At 38.1% G+C, this 23,630-nt stretch overlaps 1 protein-coding gene across 1 annotated transcript in view; it reads right to left on the bottom strand.

Moving 5' to 3' along the window:
• Positions 1 to 23,630, bottom strand: part of LOC133532075 (CLIP-associating protein) — a 102,096-nt gene that overhangs the window by 46,921 nt on the left and 31,545 nt on the right. Inside the window, exons 5-14 of the mRNA XM_061870568.1 lie at positions 22,289 to 22,465; positions 20,874 to 20,998; positions 20,020 to 20,133; positions 16,469 to 16,570; positions 13,606 to 13,704; positions 11,975 to 12,159; positions 9,906 to 10,028; positions 7,422 to 7,541; positions 2,103 to 2,230; positions 1,576 to 1,704 (exon numbers count right to left, since the gene is read on the bottom strand). Of these exons, the coding sequence (XP_061726552.1) occupies positions 1,576 to 1,704; positions 2,103 to 2,230; positions 7,422 to 7,541; positions 9,906 to 10,028; positions 11,975 to 12,159; positions 13,606 to 13,704; positions 16,469 to 16,570; positions 20,020 to 20,133; positions 20,874 to 20,998; positions 22,289 to 22,465 (1,302 nt within the window). The remainder of the gene's footprint in view (positions 1 to 1,575; positions 1,705 to 2,102; positions 2,231 to 7,421; positions 7,542 to 9,905; positions 10,029 to 11,974; positions 12,160 to 13,605; positions 13,705 to 16,468; positions 16,571 to 20,019; positions 20,134 to 20,873; positions 20,999 to 22,288; positions 22,466 to 23,630) is intronic.

Raw genomic sequence — 23,630 nt, forward strand, 5'->3', positions numbered from 1 at the left:
GAAAAACACATTCACATTAAAACGTCATAGCAGATAACGATCGAAAATGACATTACCAGACATAGGAATCCGTGGGGCAAAATTGTTTGACAAGTAGGGAGTTCATGTATCGATAAACTCAACTATCGATATGCTAGTTCTATATACTAGTGATCACTCAAGGGTTTGCTTGTAAAAATACGTTACTTGTAAAAACACCCCTAGTGTTAGGGTCGGCAACGCGCATGTAACTCCTCTGGAGTTGCAGGCGTACATAGGCCACGGAGACGGCTTACCATCAGGCGGGCCGTATGCTTGTTTGCCACCGACGTTGTATAAAAAAATCTATTATGCTTTTTTTTGTTACCTGGAAGCTATTCCCACATTTTTTTTCGAGTTAACCCACTCAATTGAGGGCGTAGTGATAGGGATGTGCCCACGTATCGTCTGGGTAAGTGATATCATATACACGGTGCCTGTGAGCATTGCGAGATATGTTTGAAAATTTAAACTGAGCAGATCAAGTTACTTAATTAAAGAGGTACTAGTTTGTTTATACAATTAAATCGCGCGACAAGCTTTTATAAAAAAAAAAAAAATATTATAGGACATTATTACACAAATTGACTAAGTCCCACAGTAAGCTCAATAAGGCTTGTGTTGAGGGTACTTAGACAACGATATATATAATATATAAATATTTATAAATACTTAAATACATAGAAAACACCCATGACTCAGGAACAAATATCCATGCTCATCACAGGAATAAATGCCCTTACCAGGATTTGAACCCGGGACCATCGGCTTCGTAGTCAGGGTCACTACCCACTAGGCCAGACCGGTCGTCAAACGTCGTTTTATGAACATATAAATTGTGTATAACGAGGTTATAAGTTGATGATTAAAATTTTAAAGGAAAATTTTATTTTCTTCTTTTTAGAGCATTTAAATAAAAAAAATTATTAAAAAAAAAATTTTTACTTTTATTTTTTTAAAGACCAAAATGTCCTATAAACTTTTTTGGAAATCGCCTAATTTCAGAGTTAAAGCCACTTACAAAAAAAAAACATCGTTTATTGTTACTTAGTGCAAAACGCCTTTATGATGGCGATGTTGCCACTATGGGACCTAGTCCAAATATCCTTATTGATAGATGTCAAAAAGTGACAAGTAACACTTTGCAAAAAAAAGTTCAAATTATTTTTGACTTACAGTTTTACAAAGAGCGATTATATTTCATGTACAAATAATACATACACAAGCCGATTTTTTTTTGTGAAATCCACGTTTCAGTAAACCGCAGCCAAATAATACTAGACCCTACTCATAGCCGTGTTCCTGCCGGTGAGCAAGGTTGCCAGAGCTCAACGAGGGGAGGGAGGGGTGTTAGGGTCGGCAACGCGCATCTAACTCCTCTGGAGTTGCAAGCCGTACATAGGCTACGGAGACTGCTTACCATCAGGCGGACCGTATGCTTGTTCGCCACCGACGTTTGACCTAAACTTATATAACATTATTTCCTTCTTTTTGCCTCAGAAATGCGTGGTTAAAATGTCTCTGGTTCCTCGCGGGCACCTGTTTGTCGGACAGTACCTGCGGCCGTACGTCCTGGCGGTGCTGTCGGCGTCGATGCAGGCGCGGCGGATGGCGTCTCTCACTACGGGCAGTTGTTTCTCGATGGCTGGCTGCGACCATTTCTCCAGCATTAGCACTAGGATTTCACTGTAACAAAATATACAATTTTATCTACACGCATATCATAAACCTTCTATGGTGCCTTCAAAATCCGTAAATAATGGCCGACATTAAGATGAACTGTTTTGTTACAACAAATTTCTTATCTGTGATAATGTTGTAATTGCTTAATCACTAAAATCACTTAAAACTATAAAAAAAAAATTACCAATCACGTGCCGCCACGCTCCCATGGAAGACTAAAAGGGCGACAAATAGTCGCGCGTTTTACTTTTGTCTCCGGAGATACCAATTTCCATTAATTATTTTATAGTATAAAAAGTATTATTTTAGATAACTTGTAGAAAAAGTTTTGTATATAATAGTTAATCTAGCTTTTCAATCTCGTACTTTACTTAGGCAACTCAGCAAGCCTATGGTGTTACCTTAAAGTAGAGCGGATCTCTTTGGATTTATTCGTAGTCAAGTTGGTGGCGATGACCGGAACTAGACGCGGGCAGTGGACGTATGTTACGATGTACCGCACGCACACGGTGCCCGCTGATGATACCACCTGTGAAGAATAGGTTTTATTAGAATAGAATAGAATAATTTTTATTCGTAAACAAAAACAAGACACATTACATTACATAATATAACAAAAAAGAAAGAATGAATAAAGTGCCACGAAATGGCCTCATCTCAGCATGTTGCTGGTGGCTTCCAGCGCTGATCTTCCGATGAGACCATCAAGTGAGGAAAATCACGAAAGGTAACAGACAAGAAGAAAGACATATAATAATATACAGTGAACTAATTGAAAAATACATAAAAGATAACGACTAAATTAAGTAAGATTATTTATGTATCAAGCATCGTACACATAACACTGTATCAGTCCGGCCCAACCATACCTTGGCTGAACATATTGTATTAGTATTAGACGACCATTCTGGCCTAGTGGGTAGCCCTGCCTATGAAGCCGATGGACCTGGGTTCGAATCCCGTTAAGGGCATTTATTTGTGTGATGAGCACAGATATTTGTTCCTGAATCAGGGATGTTTTCTATGTATTTAAGTATTTGTATATTATATATATCGTTGTCTGAGTACCCACAACACAAGCCTTCTTGTGTGTGTGTGTGTGTGTGTGTGTGTGTGTGTGTGTGTGTGTGTGTGTGTGTGGATGTGTTGTGAACAGTACCTCTGTCAAGTGCTCTGTATTAATTTATATTGGAAAACATGAGAAACCGATTAAAAACTCACTAAATATCACCAAACTGTTACCCGGCATACTATGAAGATCGATACAACAATGTGGTGAGCCAAATCATGGATACTTTGCACATAAAACGAAAGTCACATCCAGTTATTATTATTTAAGCTTACGCACACGTAGAAAACATTTAAAATAACTACTTTTCAATTAAAAAAATAATAATTAAGGTGGTTCGATTAGGTTACCCAAAGCTTAAACCTCACAAGATGGCGCCACAATTGCAAATTTTGAGTTTTAATTTTTTTGTGGAGTAGTCTTGGTATTTCTATACTGTAAATTATGTTTAGCGCACTCATTAAATAAATATTGAACTATTACAACAAACATTGAACACTTCATTGTACAAAAACTACCCCTTAATGTCGACAGAATGTTTCTTGACTCTATTTCTAAGTATCACTCACACATTCAAACAGTCTTACTGGGATCCTTGTAGTAGACAATTTGGCACAGCGTGAGTAGGCTTCAATAGCGTTGCGGTATGTACGTGGAAATACATGCAAGAGGATGTGGGTTCGAGACTCATTAAATTTTTTTTTGTTATCAGTATTATCAAGTAGGTACCTATTATTAATAAATTATTTTATGAGAAATATGAGCGTTTTCCATAAAAATATTAAAAATCTGATTCTCACACATCATGATATTTTTGGGTTCTTCCAACTCAGAATCACTAGCATAATCAATCCTCGTGTTAAAAAAACCCGAAAATTTGTATTGAAATTTTAGTTTTACGTTGAAATTTCTTTCACATTAAAATGTGACGTAATGGTATGGATATTTTAGGATATCTTTTTTTAATGCTAGGGTGGAGAAGAGTCTAAGTAGAATGAACCTAAGAAAGTCCAAATTTGTAAGTCAGATTTTCCGGTATTTTTAAAAAAAAAAAACGCTGTTTTGTTCTAAAATTAAAGCAATCCCTTACTGCCTTTAAAAAAGTAGGTACTATTTTACAGTAGAATTAAAACATTTTTTTTACGATACATTTAATTAAATTACAAATTAAATATGAGATATTTACCATGTTTGTATATATTATTGATTTCCCGATATTTTGACACAACTAGAAGTTTCACACAATGCCTAGAGATAGAAAATTATTTATTTATTTTATTTATTGTCAATTTCATTCAACGGATCACATATCCAATTTATGTGTTTATGTATTGCATTGTTTTCTACCTAGTTGGTTATTAAATTCTGTTACTTAAATAATCTTTATCTACATAAAATATACCAACGAAAGTTTAATAAAGTATATATTAAAATGAAGTACACAGAATCAGGAATTACATATGACAATATCATTCAAAATCGCCTCCTCTGGCTTTGACACAGGCCCTCAAACGACGAGGCCAGTCATCAATAGCGGCACGCACGATTGTCATGTCTAATTCCGTCACTGTCTTAACTATGGCCCGCTTGAGGGAGTTAAGATTTGTGTGGGGTTTAGCACAGGCTTTCTCCTCAATAACCTGCTATATGGCATAATCCAGGGGGTTAAGGTCCGGGCTGGAGGACGGCCAGTCTTCGTGGGCAATAAAGTCAATTTTGTTCCTTCGAAACCAGGCTCGAGTTGTTTTTGCCTTATGTGCAGGAGCTGAGTCCTGTTCAAAGATCCATGGCTGGTTTTGAAATAGGGTGTGGCTTAAGGGCTTCACTATTGGTTCGAGAACGGTTTCCAGTTTCCGGTTTTCACACCTTTTTCACAGAAATGAATCTGTGTTAGCCCTGAGTATGACACACCCAAAATCATGTTTGGCGGGTGCCCACATTTGTGCAACGCAATAGGGTTGTTTCCATCTACAAATCTTAGGGCATAATTGTATCCCAATAAATTCTTTTGGATTATAAGAACATGTTAAACTACTTTTAGGGGACCTATAATGACCATATTTTTGTAAATATTTAATTTAAAATATCTTTTGGCACACGTCACGTGACCAAACTCGAAACGTCATTGAAGATTCTGATGACGTCACAACTCTCGGATTGACACTGTTGACAGTTAGGCGATTAACAACAAATGACAAATATCAGTTGACAGTTCGTATCTTCTACGTGTGTATGTAGTTATGTGTCAAACCATAAACTGTGACGTCACACAATTTTCAAAGAGCGTATTGGGCGCGAAAGCATCTGTCAAAATATATTTTGTTAATTTAACATATTTAAAGCCATTTTTAGTATAAAAGCTGAATTTTAGGGCAACTTTTAGTTAATATAGAAAGTAATACAAGCGTTTCAAAAAATTGGAATATGATTCTCTTTTAGGCCCCAATTCATTATAGATACGACGAGATAAGCGTTATGTGTGGTATATAATTATAGCTCACAAATCCACCACATTATGTAATTTTTTATTTTTTCGGTAGCATTTGTTTTAACGGAAATAAAGAGGTTGCAAATCGAGTAACAGAACTTCAGAACAGATACCATTTGATATTTACCAGTCGCTTTTCGGTGAAGGAAAACATCGTGAGGAAACTGGACTAATCCCAACAAGGCTTAGTTTTACCCTCTGGGTTGGAAGGTCAGATGGCAATGGCAGTGGCTTTCGTAAAAACTAGTGCCTACGCCAAATCTTGGGATTAGTTGTCAAAGCGGACCCCAAGCTCCATTGAGCCGTGGCAATATGCTGGGACAACGCTAGGAAGAAAGAAAGAAATCGAGTAACAGAACTTAGTAACCAACTAGGTATAATAGTTATGATGTAAATGTCCATATCATGTTGGAGTCATATATGTATTAGCCAACTAATTATTCAAGATCAATACACTTAGCTCCCTTAGGTATTCGCCTAAGTACAATCTCGGGCAAAATTGAGTTTTATAAAAGTGAACTAGTTTCTAGGTCATATTTTCTATGAATTGGTCATTTTTGTAGACTCCAATTACAGTTACACTTTTCCTGGTTTTTCGCGGACCAGAATATCGATGATTTTTGTAGCTTGATTTAGACGTTGCTATCATTTTCAATCCAAAAACACATAAAATCACAATTCAGAACATGCGGCAGCGTTGTTTTCTATCAAGTACCTCAAGCACCAGGGCGGCTACCGGGAAAATCGAAATTCGTCAATTTCGGGCATTTTTCTCTGTCACTCTAATTACGTCTTAGTGAGAGTAAAAGAGAAAGATCCCCGCAATTTGCGAATTTAGGTTTTCGCGGTAGGCCCCCAGGTCCTGTCAAGTTTCAGCAGTGTTGCCAGGTGAGCGGAAGAGAATTATCGTACTCGAGTGTCAATATTATTGTACCGTTGAAAAAAATATCGTACGCCAATCAAAAAGGCAGCCCCTAAAAATGTCTAGCAAAATAAGCTTAAATTTCCAATTAATAATAAAAAAAAGACAATTTTAGTCTAAATTGCGCAAAAAATCTGTTTATGTTTGTGTATTTTTGGGATAGACTCAAACGGTATACAGGAAGTTGTGACATTTTAAACTTTAAACTTACACCAAGGAGCCGAACACCCAAAAGAAACTAATTTTAGCCTATTTCTGAGTGAAAGTGTCATATTTTGCTTCAAATTACTAGACTTTAAGGTGGCATCATCCAAGGGCTGAAATTATAGTACTTTAGTGTACGATAATGCTCTTTGGAACATTACGTCATACCGGGGCCCAAATTATCGTACATGTACGACAATTATCGTACGCCTGGTCACACTGAGTGTCAGTGTCGACAGTCAGCTAAAAACGCGTCAAACATCGCAACGTCGCGCCGATGCATGGAGTGGCAACGCCGCAATGTATTTGTACACGACATTTGTCACACACACATGAGTAAAATTTATAAAAATATAACGTTGATTATTGCATGATTTCTGTATGAAACAAAGTTTTTCTATTAATTTAGCGCAAATGAATATTCGAAAGTAGATAGATGCGCAACTATTTATGTAATAATATTGTGTAATTAATAAATAAATAGCGATTGTTTTTTGTATGAAAATCGAACCACCTTAAGGGTCAATCAGCTGTTTTGACATATTGACGTCCAACTGTCACTGTGACACTGCGCATGCTTCGTCCAGAAACCATTACTTTGGGTGCGTTCATACGATTCAATCATTGCGTTTAAATATTGCAATATAAATATTGTCCAATTAGAAAAACAATGTGGTAAAATTCTTGCACCATGTTTGAATTAGTGTTTTTTTTATTTTTACTGGAGAAACAACAGAAGTATGCGACAGGATAATAGGTTACATTGTTAGGTACATATATTATAGAGGGGAACACTTACTTTCTTAAACGTTCTCACTAAAACATACATAAAACTTAACTAAAAGGTATGTTTACATACAAGTTTACCAAGTGTTGTAGACCATTATATGTATTATAATTTAGGTACTAAACTAAACATAAAGGTGTTTATGCTATGGTTGATGGTTGACTGATAGATAATGTCTTTAGGCATTAAGGCCGCCATTTGTTTTTTTTTAATATTCTGTGCAATAGTTTAAATAAATAAATAAACCCACCTTGGCGGCGTTCTGGATGAGGTTGATCAGCTCCTGCAGAATGTACAAGCTGAACTGCTCCAGCTTGTTCTTGAGCACTTTAGCCATGTGCGCGATGGTGATGCACGCTTCTCGGACCACCTGTGAAGATACATGTCAGCTGCTGTTCTGGGGTAATCATAGACAAAACGTACACTACACGTCCGCCTTTATTCACCGTGGGCTGGTAAAACGCAACAGATTTTATACATGCATTTCTGAGGTCATAAAGAGCAAAAATAAAACCGGGCAAGTGCGAGTCGGACTCGCACTTGCCCGACTTGCGACTTGCGACGGACGGCAAAAAAATTATGTTTGTTGTATGGGATCCCCACTTAAATATTTATTTTATTCTGTTTTTAGTATTTATTGTTGTAGCGGCAACAGAAATACATCATCTGTGAAAATTTCAACTGTCTAGCTATCACGGTTCATGAGATACAGCCTGGTGACAGACCAGGTCTGTTGCCGCTATAACAATAAATACTAAGAAGTACGGAACCCTCGGTGGACGAGTCCAACTTACACTTGTCTGGTTTTTTATTGTGGGATTTGACCGATGTATTTGGCTAACAGTTGGGACTATACTCTTGTAACATATTCGAGAAAAGCACTCCATACTTGCAAAGCTCGTCCATTTAAAATACTTACCTTACTACTGGCCTTAGCGTCTATTTCAGACGATCTATGGTGCAATGTCTAGAGACATTACACCGCCTGGGACGGAGTTAAGGAAAACGCAGGGATGCCCAGCACCTGCGCCACCCTCTCGACCTCACTGGCCGGACCCACAGGAAAGGCAAGCCAATACGTGTGGAGCCAGGTTGGCTGCAGGACTCTACCGCAGATTTCAGGTTGGACCCTACTCACGCCTAACGGGGACTCCGTCCCGGGTTTGATTTTGGAGTTTTCCTTCTCCTAGATAAGTTGCAACCCAATGCTTAGAGGCTTATCTCCCCTGTGACGAAGGGTTAGATGACGGCTTCCTTCGTGAACTTAGTCGCCTCTTACGACACCGTCGTTCTTTTAGGGTTGGTGCTATTCTTAAGCCGACCACCACACGGAGAAATACTTACCTTACAATAGGGAATATTACGCGAAACTCTGCTAAGGGGGCGCCACTATCACAATCCATCACAATCTGAGGGTCTGCCGCAAAACAAGAAAATCGAAATTTCGTCATCTAATCTCTCTATCACTTGCATATTCGAGCGATGAAGAGGCAGATAAATAAATTTCGATTCGATCGCGTTTTCCTTTCTAAACAAACCGCCTTGATGTATCAATGTCATATTTTATTATCAGTGAAAACTTGTCAAACATCAGTTTAAGGCACAGTATGTATAAGATACTCTATGGTTTACGATGGGTGCTAGTGCTGCACTCATAGTGTTGTGTTCCTGCCGGTAAGTAAGGTTGCCAGAGCTCAACGAGGGGGGGCGGGTTTAGGGTCGGCAACGCGCATGTAACTCCTCTGTAGTTGCAGGCGTAAATAGGCTACGGAGACTGCTTACCATCAGGCGGGCCGTATGCTTGTTTGCCACCGACGTAGTATAAAAAAAAAAAAACTCTGGCGGCAGAACATTGCAGTAATACTCCCTATTGCCCACTATCTCGCTCCGATTGTAACAATAGGGAGCGTGCATGAACTGTAGGAGGCAGCACAGGAGCCGTCAGATTTTTGGCGCGAGGCGTGAATTTGATGTTTATTGTTCCGATGTAGCCCGCAAGATGGCAGAACCTACAATGCACAAGAAAACACTTGACGTGTAAATGTACATGTTTATGGTTCCGATTCAGGCCACAAGATGGCAGACCCTCCAACGCGCGCGGTCCCTATAGTCTTGTATTGTATTGCGCGCTCACGCACTGCTCAACTCCCTGCTCGAGGCGCAGCCACAGTGCGATTTGTTTGTGAGTGCGATGGGGCGAGTGATAATGGAATGCAAGAGGATATTAGAAAGAGAGATGCCTGAGAGTTACCGTTATGAATTCCTACCGTAGACTATACCGTTATGAATTCCTATGTCTTAGCTGCTCATGTGTTATTGCTTTATGGGTGAATCAACTTTTTTTGTTTTGTTATCCTGTCCCGTTGTCCAAGGGACAACAGTGGCACAGTTTGTTTGAAGAGACGTTGTATGCCGTTCTATTAACATGCTTAGTAGGGGGCCCATTATGGACATTGGTTATAACGACCACAAAAACGCAAGTTTGATACATTTAAGTACCATAAAATCAGTATTTCAATGAACTTTTGTCCCCTGGACAACTAATCGTAACCATGGCAACGAGTGACGCTAAAAAGTTGAGTCTCCCTTATAATGTTAATGCCAAAGCGGCACAAATTGGAATACATTAACAACATAAAGTTGTTAATGTATTCCAATTTGTGCCGCTTTGGCATTAGCTGTAAGGTGCAATTTGTTATTTGAAATAAATAAATAATAATAATAATAATTGTACCTGACTCCTCAGGTCCTTGATGACGACTAGAAAGGGCACGGAGAGCTCCTTGAGGTGCGCCGCGAACTCCGCGGGGTACTGCGCGTGCGCGTTGGCTGTCAGTAGGGACCGGATTTTCTTCAGCTGGTAACAAAAAGTTACTATAGTGTGTAAGTAATTTTATGTAGATTATTTGCGTATAAGAATTTTTTTTGCTATGGGCCACCGGTTAAGAGTTATTTACGGAAAACTAAAAGGGACCTTTATACCTCGCAGGACATCGTGTTATAAGCCTTCTCTTATCTCTATTGTCTGGTAAACTTACAGCATCAACTCTCTCTCCCATTCTGCAGTCTTGTCCCCCAACAGAGCGGCATGTCTACACAAGTCATCTAGGCCCCTGGGCCTCGCAGAACATCGTGTAATAAGACTTCTCTTATCTATTGTCTAGTAAACTTACAGCATTAACTCTCTCTCCCATTCTGCAGCCTTGTCCCCCAACAGAGTGGCATGTCTACACAAGTCATCTAGGCCCCTGGGCCTCGCAGGACATCGGGTAATAAGACCTATCCCGTTGAAATAACGTCTATTGTCTAGTAAACTTACAGCATCAACTCTCCTCTCCCATTCTGCAGCCTTGTCCCCCAACAGAGTGGCATGTCTACACAAGTCATCTAGGCCCCTGGGCCTCGCAGAACATCGTGTAATAAGACTTCTCTTATCTATTGTCTAGTAAACTTACAGCATTAACTCTCTCTCCCATTCTGCAGCCTTGTCCCCCAACAGAGTGGCATGTCTACACAAGTCATCTAGGCCCCTGGGCCTCGCAGGACATCGGGTAATAAGACCTATCCCGTTGAAATAACGTCTATTGTCTAGTAAACTTATTCAATTCAATTCAAATATACTTTATTCATGTAGGCCTAGCAACAAGCACTTATGAATAGTAAGACAGTATTACATATAATTATCTTAATCTAATTATCAGAGCAATTTATTGATGTTGTAAATATTATTCCATATATAAATACTAATGAATATAATTCATAAATCAAATTTAATACTCAATTTAACTTTCACAAAATATAGTCATACAAAAAAAAAATGTATAAAAAATACTAGTCTAGATTGTTTCTAGAATAAATTCTAAATGTCAAACAAATATAATAAAAACAACAAAGGAAATACATGCATTGGAATATCCATTTCATCATCATTATTCAAATATAATAAATAATTAATCATTTCGAATCACAATTAATCCCACGTTGTTTTATCATTCATGTAGTCTTGTGTGGTATAATAAGCTTTAGAAATAAGTTTACGCTTTACATGATTCTTAAATTTATTAATTGGTAACTCAGTAATATGGTTTGGAAGTTTATTATAAAATCTCACACAATTACCCATGAATGATTTTTTAATTTTATGGAGCCGAGTGAAGGGCACGGCGAGCTTATGTTTATTTCTAGTATTAATATTATGAATGTCACAATTTTTCTTAAAATCGGCAATATTTTTATGCACATACAGAATATTCTCATAAATGTATTGACAGTGCACTGTCATGATGTCAATTTCCTTAAATTTATCTCTCAGTGAGTCTCTATGGTTCATTTTATATATTGCTCGAATAGCCCTCTTCTGCAGAACAAAAATGGTATTTATCTCTGAAGCACCACCCCACAGTAAAATACCATATGACATAATGCTATGGAAGTAACTAAAATATACTAATCGAGCTGTTTTGACATCAGTTAACTGACGGATTTTGCTTACTGCAAAAGCTGCAGAACTCAGTCTATTCGAAAGAGTAGCAATATGTCCCCACTGGAGTTTAGAATCTAAAGTTATACCAAGAAAAACTGTACTATCAACTAATTCCAATTCCTCATCCTTCACAATGACACTTGTTTGTACATGCCTTACATTACTAAGGCAGCCTGCCTTACAGCATCAACTCTCCTCTCCCATTCTGCAGCCTTGTCCCCCAACAGAGTGGCATGTCTACACAAGTCATCTAGGCCTCTGGGCCTCGCAGAACATCGTGTAATAAGACTTATTTTATCTCTATTGTGTAGTAAACTTACAGCATCAACTCTCCTCTCCCACTCCGCAGCCTTGTCGCCCAGCAGAGCGGCGGCGTGCCTGCACAAGTCGTCGAGGCCGCGGGCCCCGTAGATGGCGGCGGGCGCGGTGGCGGCGAAGGCGGCCTCGAAGGCCTCGCACGACACCGCGCCGGCCTCGCCGGCCGTGCCGCTCGCGCCGGATGACACTGTAAGGAAATAAGGTGTTTACATTTTTTTACAGTACAGTTTTACTTAGGAATTATTGTCTTATTTTGACTAATAATCCGTTTTGCGCCTAATTATATTGCTTACCCGCCCATGATGCCGGCGGTCAATGCTACTGTGTGAGCGGGATAGCAATATAATTATACGCGTGAGATAGAGATGGGAATAGTCGGTCAATGTACGGAATTCCTCGTGCCAAGCGTCCTTTCTCTAGGTTTATATAGAAGTTTAAAAGTGTGGTCACGCTTACAAATGTGTTCTGCATTCTTTATACTCAATTACCCATGAATTCTTCTTATAAATACAGTGTATCCTTAGCCATTGGACAAACCTGAAATCCCACATAGGGTTACTTCTCAGGAATACTCTAACATATTTTTTTTTATTAAAAAAAAAAGATTTAAAAAAAACAAACACTTCTGTATTAATCGTTGGCAGTGATTGTTGATGACAATTTGTTCGCAAATGTTCGTCAATGATGACATTTTGTCAATAGTCAGAATCTTATTAGTGTCATAAATAAAAAAGATAATCAAAAAGGACAAAGATTTCATAAAATTCTATGAGGATATATTACAGTCGAGTTCATAAATATGTATACATTTTTTCACCTTTTTGCAATGGAGTAAGGCGAAGAAATGTATACATATTTATGAACTCGACTGTACCTCGGGAGCTACTAACACATACAGCCGTGGCAACATGGTTCCCTTTTTATCACCCGTCACTATGCCCGTCACTTTCGCACTTACATATTTGTTAGAACGTGACAGGCATGGTGACAATGATAAAGAACCGACCATTTTAGCCCTACAGGCTGCTCCAAAGTATCGTAATTTATAAATTTTTCGTAAACGCTACTCCAGTTGTTCAAATATCAAACATTTATTCACAAATAGGCCACAGGGGCACTTTTACATGTACATTTTTACAAACAATAAAAATTACAAAATACAAAAATATACAATACAATACAAATATACTTTATTGCACACCTCAATACAGAAACAGTACAAATAATACAACACATAAAGAAGAGGTAAACAACAGGCGGTCTTATCGCTAAAAAGCGATAAGACCGCGAATACAATTACAAATATGAAATCGATGAAATAATATATACTTTATTAGAGATGTATACTGTCTCTACATGTCAAATTACACAAAAAAAACTATGATAAAAAAATAAAACCCACAAATACTAAAATTCTTTACAGATGCATGTGTCAGAGATAAAATATAAAAAAAATCATTAAATTATCCTTAGAGATGTAGAAGGTCTCCAAGACTTGAATTCTGATAGTTTGTATACTGGTTCTAAATACCCTGTTATTATGTATATTTTGACTTAGTCCAATGGCTAGGAACACTGTATAAAGATATCGTTTTTGCACACTTCTAATCTACTCACAATCATATATACGTACCACTGGTCGCACTATTTAGTTTCGTGGGCGGCGGCGGCTTCCTGCTCGCCGACGGCAGACTGTACAGTCCGGGGACTGTCCTCTTTGGTACTTCACACGCTATATATGTCAATACATATATGACGATGTATATGGATGGAAATATTGATTTATGTCAGTATATATGATATGGGTGAAAATATATGATTTGAATAATTGAATAGATTACATTGTTATAGAAATGAGAGTAATGTGACAAGGAATTATGATTCCGGAATGTATTGGATAGAGAAAATCATGATCAGAATTTAAAATATTGATTTCAATAAAATGTTTAATTAATGATTTTATCATGGACGTTATGTTTTTGTTTTAGATGGATTTATTATAATAATAAGGAAAGAGAGAGAAAATTATATAGATAGATGTAGTCATGATTTTTGATATTTAAACGTACATCGTAAGTTTTAAGAGATTTTTTCATCAATTTGTAAGTAATTCACATTTTTTTAAATAAGTAAACAAACATTATAAATTTTATCGGAATATGAGTAGAGTACAAGATAAGTTAATATATAAGATATAAATGGAGAGAATACGAAAGAAAAATACTGACAAATCGTAATTTGGATGTAAATTAAAATGTATGTTGAGAGATTTTTGGCATGAATTCAAAAATATGTGTAAAAAGTATGAAATAAATAAGAATACATGATAAAGTTAATATATAAGTAAGATGATGATGCACTCCCACGTTGGATGGATTAGTCGCAGTCGGTTAAACGGCGCGGCCCCGGTGAACATGTTAGGAAAAGAGAGGTTATGCGTTAGACCAGCTTGAAGTGAAGTTCAACTTGATTAAGTTTTAGAAATAGAAGTTTAATCGATGGATCTTAAATTAACAACATATCTTTTAGTCAAGGGAATAAAAAATACAATATAAAAAACAACTGTTGTAATGGAAAGCATTGAAATGTTGTCCATTGTGATGAATAATTTATGACTGCGGTCAGCAAAACGTCCCACTGTCGCTTGGGTTATTCGCGGATGGTCTAAAACGCAAAATGACTAGTGTAATATTTTGCCTATATCACTTTTAGTCTACATCGCGATCGGTCTAGAACGCAAAATGCCTACATCATTTTCGTCGTCTTATCTTTACGTTAGCGATGTCGACGGAGCCCCGCTGCCACGGGGCTCCTATTCTGGGCGGTTTGGCTTTCGGCCATTTGAAGATAACTATATAACAAACCTAACCTACCTAATTTAATTTAATTTAGATATAATTATTAATTTAATCATATATTAATTATTCTGTTTTTTTTTTATTATTTCTATTTTACTATTATTAGATATTATCATAATTTCTTACTTTTTTTTTAAATGTATTAATTGAAAATTCTAATGTTATTTTTTGTAATTTTACCGTGATGTAAGGATTAATTTTTCTGTATAGTAATTTGATGTTGACTTGTAAATTGGCTTTATAAAATAAATGACTATGACTATGACTAATGAAAGAAAAAAGTGGTCATTTTGCGTTCCAGACCGTTCGCGATGTAGACTAAAAGCGATATAGGCAAAATATTACACTAGTCATTTTGCGTTTTAGACCATCCGCGAATAATCGATAAGGGCGCCTTGTGAGGTTATTCGTATAAAGATACAAGCAAATCTCGTCCTTATGGCATACGAACAAGTGGGGGATTTTGCCGGCCGCGGTCACATATGTCTAGACTCAAAATTGTGAGTGTGGCAATGATGGCATAATAAAGTGATCGTAGCAACTGTATGATAATTTCTAGAGTTTATGATTAGGAAATGGAATATGTATAGTTAAAAATTATCACTTATAAGTCAATTCCACCGGTCGAAATGAGGAAAAAAACTCAAAATTTGCATCTAATTACTTTGTCACTTTTGTGGGTAAGATTCAATTGTCTTATCAGCAGGGCCCGTACTTTTCAAGCCGTTGACAGAAAAATGACGTCACGCTACATAGAGTATGATTCAAATTAGTATTTTCGTAATAATTAATCATTTATCAACCTCTTTAGGTAAGTTATACATATACTTGACAATCAGTATAGAAACGTCTAACTGACTTTCATCTTATTGTCACTCAAATAAATAATAGATTAATAAATAGTTTTGATTTTTAACAGCGTAACTTTTATTCTCGTAACAAGTATTTATTTTTCTACCCGTCAATAAGTAAGTTATCTAAATTTGTAGTATTGTTACTCCCTGTATGTTAAATTACGTCATTTTTGCGTCAATGGTATGAAAAGTACGGGCCTTGGAAATAAGTTTAATAATTTTGACATATCTTTTTATTCGAAAACGCTTTTTAAAAATCAGTAACTATTCATTATGACAGCAAAATAATGTAAATGACCGTGTATGATTTATAATTATTAGGTACATATTTGTCATGACTTATTTTTCAATAAAATGAACGTCAAAATCGCTTACCTTCTTTCTAATATTAAAAAAAAAGACTAGCGGGTGCGGTGAAAATAAATGAAATTGTTCAAGATGGCTGAAAAAAATATATAATAGAAAGAAATAGTTATTGCGAAGCGCTGGTGGCCTAGCGGTAAGAGCGTGCGACTTGCAATCCGGAGGTCGCGGAAACAAAACCCGGCTCGTACCAATATTTATGTACGAAATGTCATTCGATATTTACCAGTCGCTTTCCGGTGAAGGAAAACATCATGAGGAAATTGGACTAATCCCAACAAGGCCAAGTTAACCTCTGGGTTAGAAGGGTAGTCGCTTTCGTAAAAACTAGTGCCTACGCCAAATCTTGGGATTAGGCGTCAAGCGGACCCCAGGCGGCCATGAGCCGGGACAACGCGAGGAAGAAGAGAGCGCGCCTGACCTGGCGTGGAGGCCCCGGAGTCGTCGCGGGCGGCGCGGCCGGCGAACTGGCGCCGCGCCGCGGTGCGCGACACGTAGTCCGCCTCGTCCACGCCCGCGTTCGCTGCAACAATGTTAATAATAAATAATAATAATTCAGCCTATATACGTCCCACTGCTGGGCACAGGCCTCCTCTCATGTGCGAGAGGGCTCGGGCTATAGTCCCCACGCTAGCCCAATGCGGATTGGGGACTTCACATACACCTCGCAACAATGTTATTATTCATTATACTATTTTATTGGTAAAATTATCATAAAATGAATTTTTAAAAGTAATTATTACAATTAATAATGTAAACTAAAACTAAAATATTACTAAATTAAATCTAAAATAAAACTAAAATAAATCTATAATAAATCTATCTTAATGCGGTTCATAGAATACATCCACTTACTAAGTTTGAACAGTACAGCTCTTATAGTTTCGGAAAAAAGTAGCTGTGACAGAATCGGACAGACAGACGGACATGACGAATCTATAAGGGTTCCGTTTTTTGCCATTTGGCTACGGAACCCTAAAAATGGCCCCTGCGGCATGGTAACGAAGACGCTGGCAGCATTTCCTCGCTGGATCGTTAGACTGATACGTTGAACGAGGAAGCTGTGATCTCCTGTGGCGTCTCTGAGTCTCTTAGACAGATCTTTGAAAAGACTCAGAGCGCCAGGGCCCCACGGACCAAGGGTCTCGACACCGAATGGAATAAAATTGTACTCGGCGCCGATACCCCTGTATTTTCCTACCTTTTTAGGGTTCCATAGTCATGTAGGAACCCTTATAGTTTCGCCATGTCCGTCTGTCTGTCTGTCTGTCCGAGGCTTTGCTCCGTGGTCGTTAGTGCTAGAAAGCTGAAATTGGGCATGGATATATAAATCAATAAAGCCGACAAAGTCGTACAATAAAATCTAAAAATTTAATTTATTTTAGGGTACCTCCCCTACACGTAAAGTGGGGGTGAAATTTTTTTTTCGCTTCAACCCTATCGTTGGAAAGGTCATTCAAAACTAATAGGGGTTTTCAAGAAACATTTTTTGATAAAGTGAATATATTCGGAGATAATCGCTCCGAAAGAAAAACAAAATGTGTCCCCCCCCCCCTCTAACTTTTGAACCATAGGTCCAAAAAATATGAAAAAAATCGTGGAAGTAGAGCTTAAGAAAGACATTAAATGAAAACTATAGCGGACATGATCAGTTTAGCTGTTTTTGAGTTATCGCAAAAAGTTTTCCCTTCATAGTAAAAAGACTTACTTTAATTAGGTACTGATTATGCAAATTTGCCTATTTGTTTAACTCGGGTGAAAGGTACCGTTTCATCCCTTTGTTAACAATTTACTATACTTTAAGCTCCAGTTTAGCTTATTGTGACGGAAGAGTAACTACGGAACCCTACACTGAGCGTGGCCCGACATGCTCTTGGCCGATTTTTTTCATTATACTTAAGCTCATACTAACATATGTATGACACGCAAGGTGCTGGATATGTTCCCCACACAATCGCGACGAGGAAGACCCCGACTGACATGGCTGGCAACAGTGAAGAGGAATATGGAAGCCCAAATCCCACCTGACATGACCCGGGACCGCGAAGCCTGGCGAGATGCAACTAGGAAAGCCGACCCCAAATAATGGGAAAAGGACGAAGGAAGGAGAAGAAGAAGACTTAAGCTCATACTAAAACATCCTAAAATCTTAGAATTAAAAAAAAACTTAAAAAATCCCTGACACATAATTTTCAAACAGCATTCCTAATCCAAATCATCAAATTATATCTAAAAATAGTCAATAAGTTATATTAAAACAAGGAACATTACTTTGCTAATCCGGGAGAAAATAACGTGCTAATCAATCAGTGCTAACCCGTTATACTTACTTGCGTACTCCGAGACTCGAAGTTTTGTACTTTTGGTGGTGGATTGTTGTATTTATGGTGGAAACATTAATGGCATGTAAAAATACGCAAGTAAGTATAACGGGTTAGCACTAATTGACTAGCACGTTATTTTCTCGCGAATTAGCAAAGTAATATTTCTTGTTTTAATCAGCATGAATTTCCGCAAAGTAACGCCTGATTCTATTAATTAATAAGTTATATTTTCAACGAATAAATTCTAAATGGCTCATTCTGGAAACTTTCAGTATTACCCAGTATGAATTGCATACATTTATATCGACCGGGCTATTGATCGTGATCACCTACAACCGGTGCCAACGCGACCAGTAACGTTGACAGTGAACGCGCACGAATAAGGTTAGACCGAGCGCGGTCTACATAACTTTGACATCCACCCGTTATCTTCAGTCACGAATCCCTTTGTTTGACATAATTGGGTACTTGACACATGTTGAATATTATAACAAAATTTAGTTAAATGGATAGAAACAGAGCCATCCATAAAAAAGTGGAATTTAAAAAATTATATTGAGATTATAAAAAAATACAAGGCTTCGAAGTATCAATTTTTTTTATTTTATTTGTCTTTCAAAAATAGAAAAGAAAATGGTACCATTCGATTCCTTACATTTTATTAAAAAATAAATTGTGACAACTATACACATAAACGCAATTTTAGGGTCAAAATGGCAATTTCCTTGATCTTCCATACATTTAGGACAGACTTATATGATGTGACGTCACATCACATTATCATTTTGTTAGAGGCGTTTCAATCGTCGAGTGCGAGCGTCAGACTTTAACTCTCATTTCTGATCTTTGTGTTGCTTAAATGCCATGAGTCCTATATAGACATTTGATCCTCAGGAAAATCAAGATCGTTTGACATTATTTACAAAAAACAGTCAAGTAGCCAATTATTAAAAAACAACGTAATGATAGTCAGATTATCATTAGTCATAATTCTGAAACCGTTAACTTCTCAGGATTTTCGCAAGTTGGTTGGAAAGAGCAAATTATGACTAACGAAAATGCGGACACACAACATTATTAAGAATATGAGATATATTCAAGTATCATCAGTGAACATATCTATAAAATCATCAAAATTAAGTACATGCAAATACACATTATGACATAAATCTTTATGGAAAACAATAGAGACCCCTTCAGTCACCCGTGAACAAGACGCATGTAACTGCGTCCAAATATCGGCAACTCGAAAACAATACAAAAGGTAACCACGGTCAATATCCCGATCGGTATAGGAAAGTGAAAGTAACCGTCAATCATTCAAAACTATTTCATCATTATTACAATCATGATACTGTACATAATCCTGTAACGATAGTATTTTTAAACTCGATACGCTAACAGATGTCATCTCAATACAATTTTGTGAGATTTGACGTTTTTGGTTATGAATTATATGGAAAAGACACCTGTCATCCTACCCATCGATACAGTAAACAGTTTCTTGACAAGTTTTCACCGATTATTTGTTACGAATAAATATAAAATTGACGCATCAAGGCGGTTTGTTTACTGTTTGTCCTAGTGGTGCCCCCTACGCTGAGTTTTGCGTAATATTCCCTATATTACTATTCCCTATGTTATTTACCTGTAGGCAGTAATAAGCCCGCTTCCCGAACCTCGTCAAACTTCTGTTCTAGCAGCGCCAACTTCTGCGCCGGCACCAGTTCCTTCTTCTTCAGGTCAGTCCTCAGTCTTTCACCTGTGGACAGTAGAATAATGCATTTATACTTTGGCAACCACACTTTGTCAGTAGAAAAAGGCGCGAAATTCTATTTTCCAACAATCCTTCCCGCCTGCATTTTTTGATTTTGCTGCATTTTTCTACCGACGGAAATGGCTTGCAAAACTATAGATACGCAGACCACCGAATTTAAGCTTTCTTAAGAGGGTGCGTAAAGCCAGGAATTAGAAAGGAACAAAATATATGACGGGACGCGCGTAACTTGTGACGGAAGATTTTATCGTTTTACCTCAATAACTCTGAAAATATACTTCTGTTTAAACTTTTCCCAGATCTCTCGGCTATATCACAAGTCTCCTGTGTGGCATGTTAAGGTAAGGTCCTATTTTCAAGCATTGAATTGGCATTCATTCTTGAATTAGCATTTGCATTGACGGCGCATCGTAAAAAGTGTGTGAAATCGTAAAGTACAATTAAACTCGGATTATCGCAACGTCTCAGGGTAAAGAGATATAGGGCCGGATTTCTCCAGTCGACTCTGTTTTCCAAGACAAAAAAAGATTTTTTTTTTATCTCAAAAATTTTAAATAGCGTCCTCTCCCTATTTCGATTATTGGTACGTCGTACTTTAACGATTTTAAAATACTGTAAGAACTTTTATGACTTAACATAATTTTTAACCCATTTTTTCCAAGTTCTGTCAGTTTCTTCCTAATTTTGCATATCAATGTACCTTATATTGATTAAGGATCACTCACCAACATGTCTGTACATGTCGACCAGTAGTTGCATGGCTGCATCCCTGACTGCACTGCTGGGGTCCCCTAGAAGCCCGGCGAGGTTCGGTACGGCCGCTCGGAGTTGTAGTTCTTGCGCGCCGTGCCTGAAATAGACAAAATGTCATTTACTTGACGAATCAATAAAGCCCACAAAGTCGTACAATAAAATCTAAAAATTATTTTTTTTTTAGGGTACCTCCCCTACACTTAAAGTGGGGGTGAACATTTTTTTTGCTTCAACCCTACAGTGTGGGATATCGTTGGAAAGGTCTTTCAAAACTAATAGGGGTCTTCAACAAACATTTCTTGATAAAGTGAATATATTCGGAGATAATTGCTCCGAAAGAAAAAAAAATGTGTCCCCCCCCCCCCTCTAACTTTTGAACCATAGGTCCAAAAAATATGAAAAAAATCTTGGAAGTAGAGCTTAAGAAAGACATTAAATGAAAACTATAGCGGATATGATCAGTTTAGCTGTGTTTGAGTTATCGCAAAAAGTTTCCCCTTCATAGTAAAAAGACGTACACCCACAGTTCATCCCTTGGTTAACAATCTACCATACTTTAAGCTCCAGTTTAGCTTATTGTGACGGAAGAGTAACCACGGAACCCTACTCTGAGCATGGCCCGACATGCTCTTGGCCGATTTTTATTATCTATGCAATCTCGACATATATCTGAGCTCCATACATTTAAAGCACTGGTTGCGATAAGATGTGCTATTGGTATTCATGATTTATCACATTGGTAAAATTGCAGTTTGCAAATGGCAGAAGAGCTTAATTAATAAAGAAATCTTGTAGATTTTTTGGTCTTTTAGCAACACAAGATTGAACGAGAAACCTTAAGAATTCTAAAGATAAAGAGGTGAGGTATGTGGGGTGGATCGACTCTTCACGAGCGTTCGGTTTATTCACTCAGTTGCGTCATTATGTTCAGGGGTGGGTCCGACACTTACGTGCACTGTTAGTGCTTGTATAGTCCCAACAGCTTCTTCCCTAGTGTGTGGGGCCTTATGATACGTCGCAGGGGTGAGGTATGTGGGGTGGATCGACACTTAACGAGCATTCGGTTTATTCACTCAGTGGTGTCATTATGTTCAGGGATGGGTCCGACACTTATGTGCACTGTTAGTGCTTGTATAGTTCCAACAGCTTCTTCCTTAGTGTGTGGGGCCTTATGTTACGTAGCAGGGGTGGATCGACTCTTAACGAGCAATCGGTTTATTCACTCAGTGGTGTCATTATATTCAGGTGCGGGGCTCATACGTGTCTAGTATTTGTATGGTCCTAACAGCTTCTTCAACGGTATTTGGCGTCTTGTGGCTACTCTAATAAGCGTTCGGTGTATTCACTCAGTGGTGTGATTATACTCAGGGTTGGGGCGAATACTTACGTGTCTAATAGTGTCTGTATAGTTTTTACAGCTTCTTCCCTCGTGTGTGGCGCCTTGTGCTGCGTCGCGGGGATGAGGCGAGCCAGGAGCGCGCGGGGCGGGGCGGCACGACTCTCCCCTAGCGCCGCGATACACACTCGCGCCATGTGGCGGACGCCTTCCTTTGTGTCTGCCAGCCTGAAGAATAAGTTTTATAAGTATTTACGATGAAAATAAGATCAGAATAAGTGTGGAAACTGAGTTAAAGTTCGAGCGGCGTTCATGTTAAAAAAATGCAAAAGTATTCGAGCGGCCTAAGTAAATACACGCTGCATATTTAGCCGAATGCGCCCCTGACACCATACACTAACCCCCTTATTCATAACACTTACATTAGTAGTGGTAGTAGCTTTGTTACTTAGTAATTAGTAAACTTATAATTGAAACTTGTAAATAAACAAATAAACGAACACAAATGTCAAAATGACACATAAGGACGAACTGTCATGAGCTTGTCTTGACAAGTATGGAAGGTAGAGTTAAGGAACGCAAACTCCAAAGGCAGAACTTATGCAAAAGTGTCCAGTGGTCAGCTATAAATAATAGTTCCAAGTCTCTCCAGAGTAGCGCTAGAGTAGCTAAGAACCTAGGCGTTATTGACGGAGTGAAGTGCGCTGTCTATGATTTGTTTTTTTTTTTTTCAAGTATTCTAGGTATTGTAGCGCCACCTATTTAAGGTTTTTTGATGACACTTTTTGGTACATGGAGATTCCATTCCTTATCTCCAACTTCCTTATTGACAAGCGTTTATGAAGAACGCCATAAGGCAATGACGTTTCGTTCGCCGCAGCACAATCATGTCAATGAATCGCCTAAATCGCGAAAAATATCACAAATGATCACGATGGGGGAGGGCGGTCCGAGATGACATCACCGTGTAATTTTGTACACAGCGGGAAAGCCAAAAACAACGAAATTACGTAACAATTGACTTATATCAAAAGTAGCCCAAATTCTTAAAAATATCAAATTTACAACGTCCTCATCCCAATATCTTCAAAATACAGAGAAGAGCAACAAAAATGGCTCGTCTTTACACATCTACTTGAATATAAACAAAGATAAGACAGCCCTAAACATATTGTGTTGTAACTCCCCGACGGGCCGCTAACTAGGCCTCTATAATGATGTCATCGGTAAATGTTGCATGCTAAGTGGACAAGAAAGTACCGTCCACACTGTTAACAGAGGGCCTACCGCGAACCACGTTCGACGTGTTACCTCTCTGTCGCGCTTGTAAATTCGTACGTAAGTGTGACAGGGAGACAACACTTCGACCGTGGTTCGCGGTAAGCCCTCTGAT

This window comes from Cydia pomonella, chromosome 26 (genome assembly GCF_033807575.1).
Source record: "Cydia pomonella isolate Wapato2018A chromosome 26, ilCydPomo1, whole genome shotgun sequence".
NCBI classification, from domain to species: domain Eukaryota; kingdom Metazoa; phylum Arthropoda; class Insecta; order Lepidoptera; family Tortricidae; genus Cydia; species Cydia pomonella.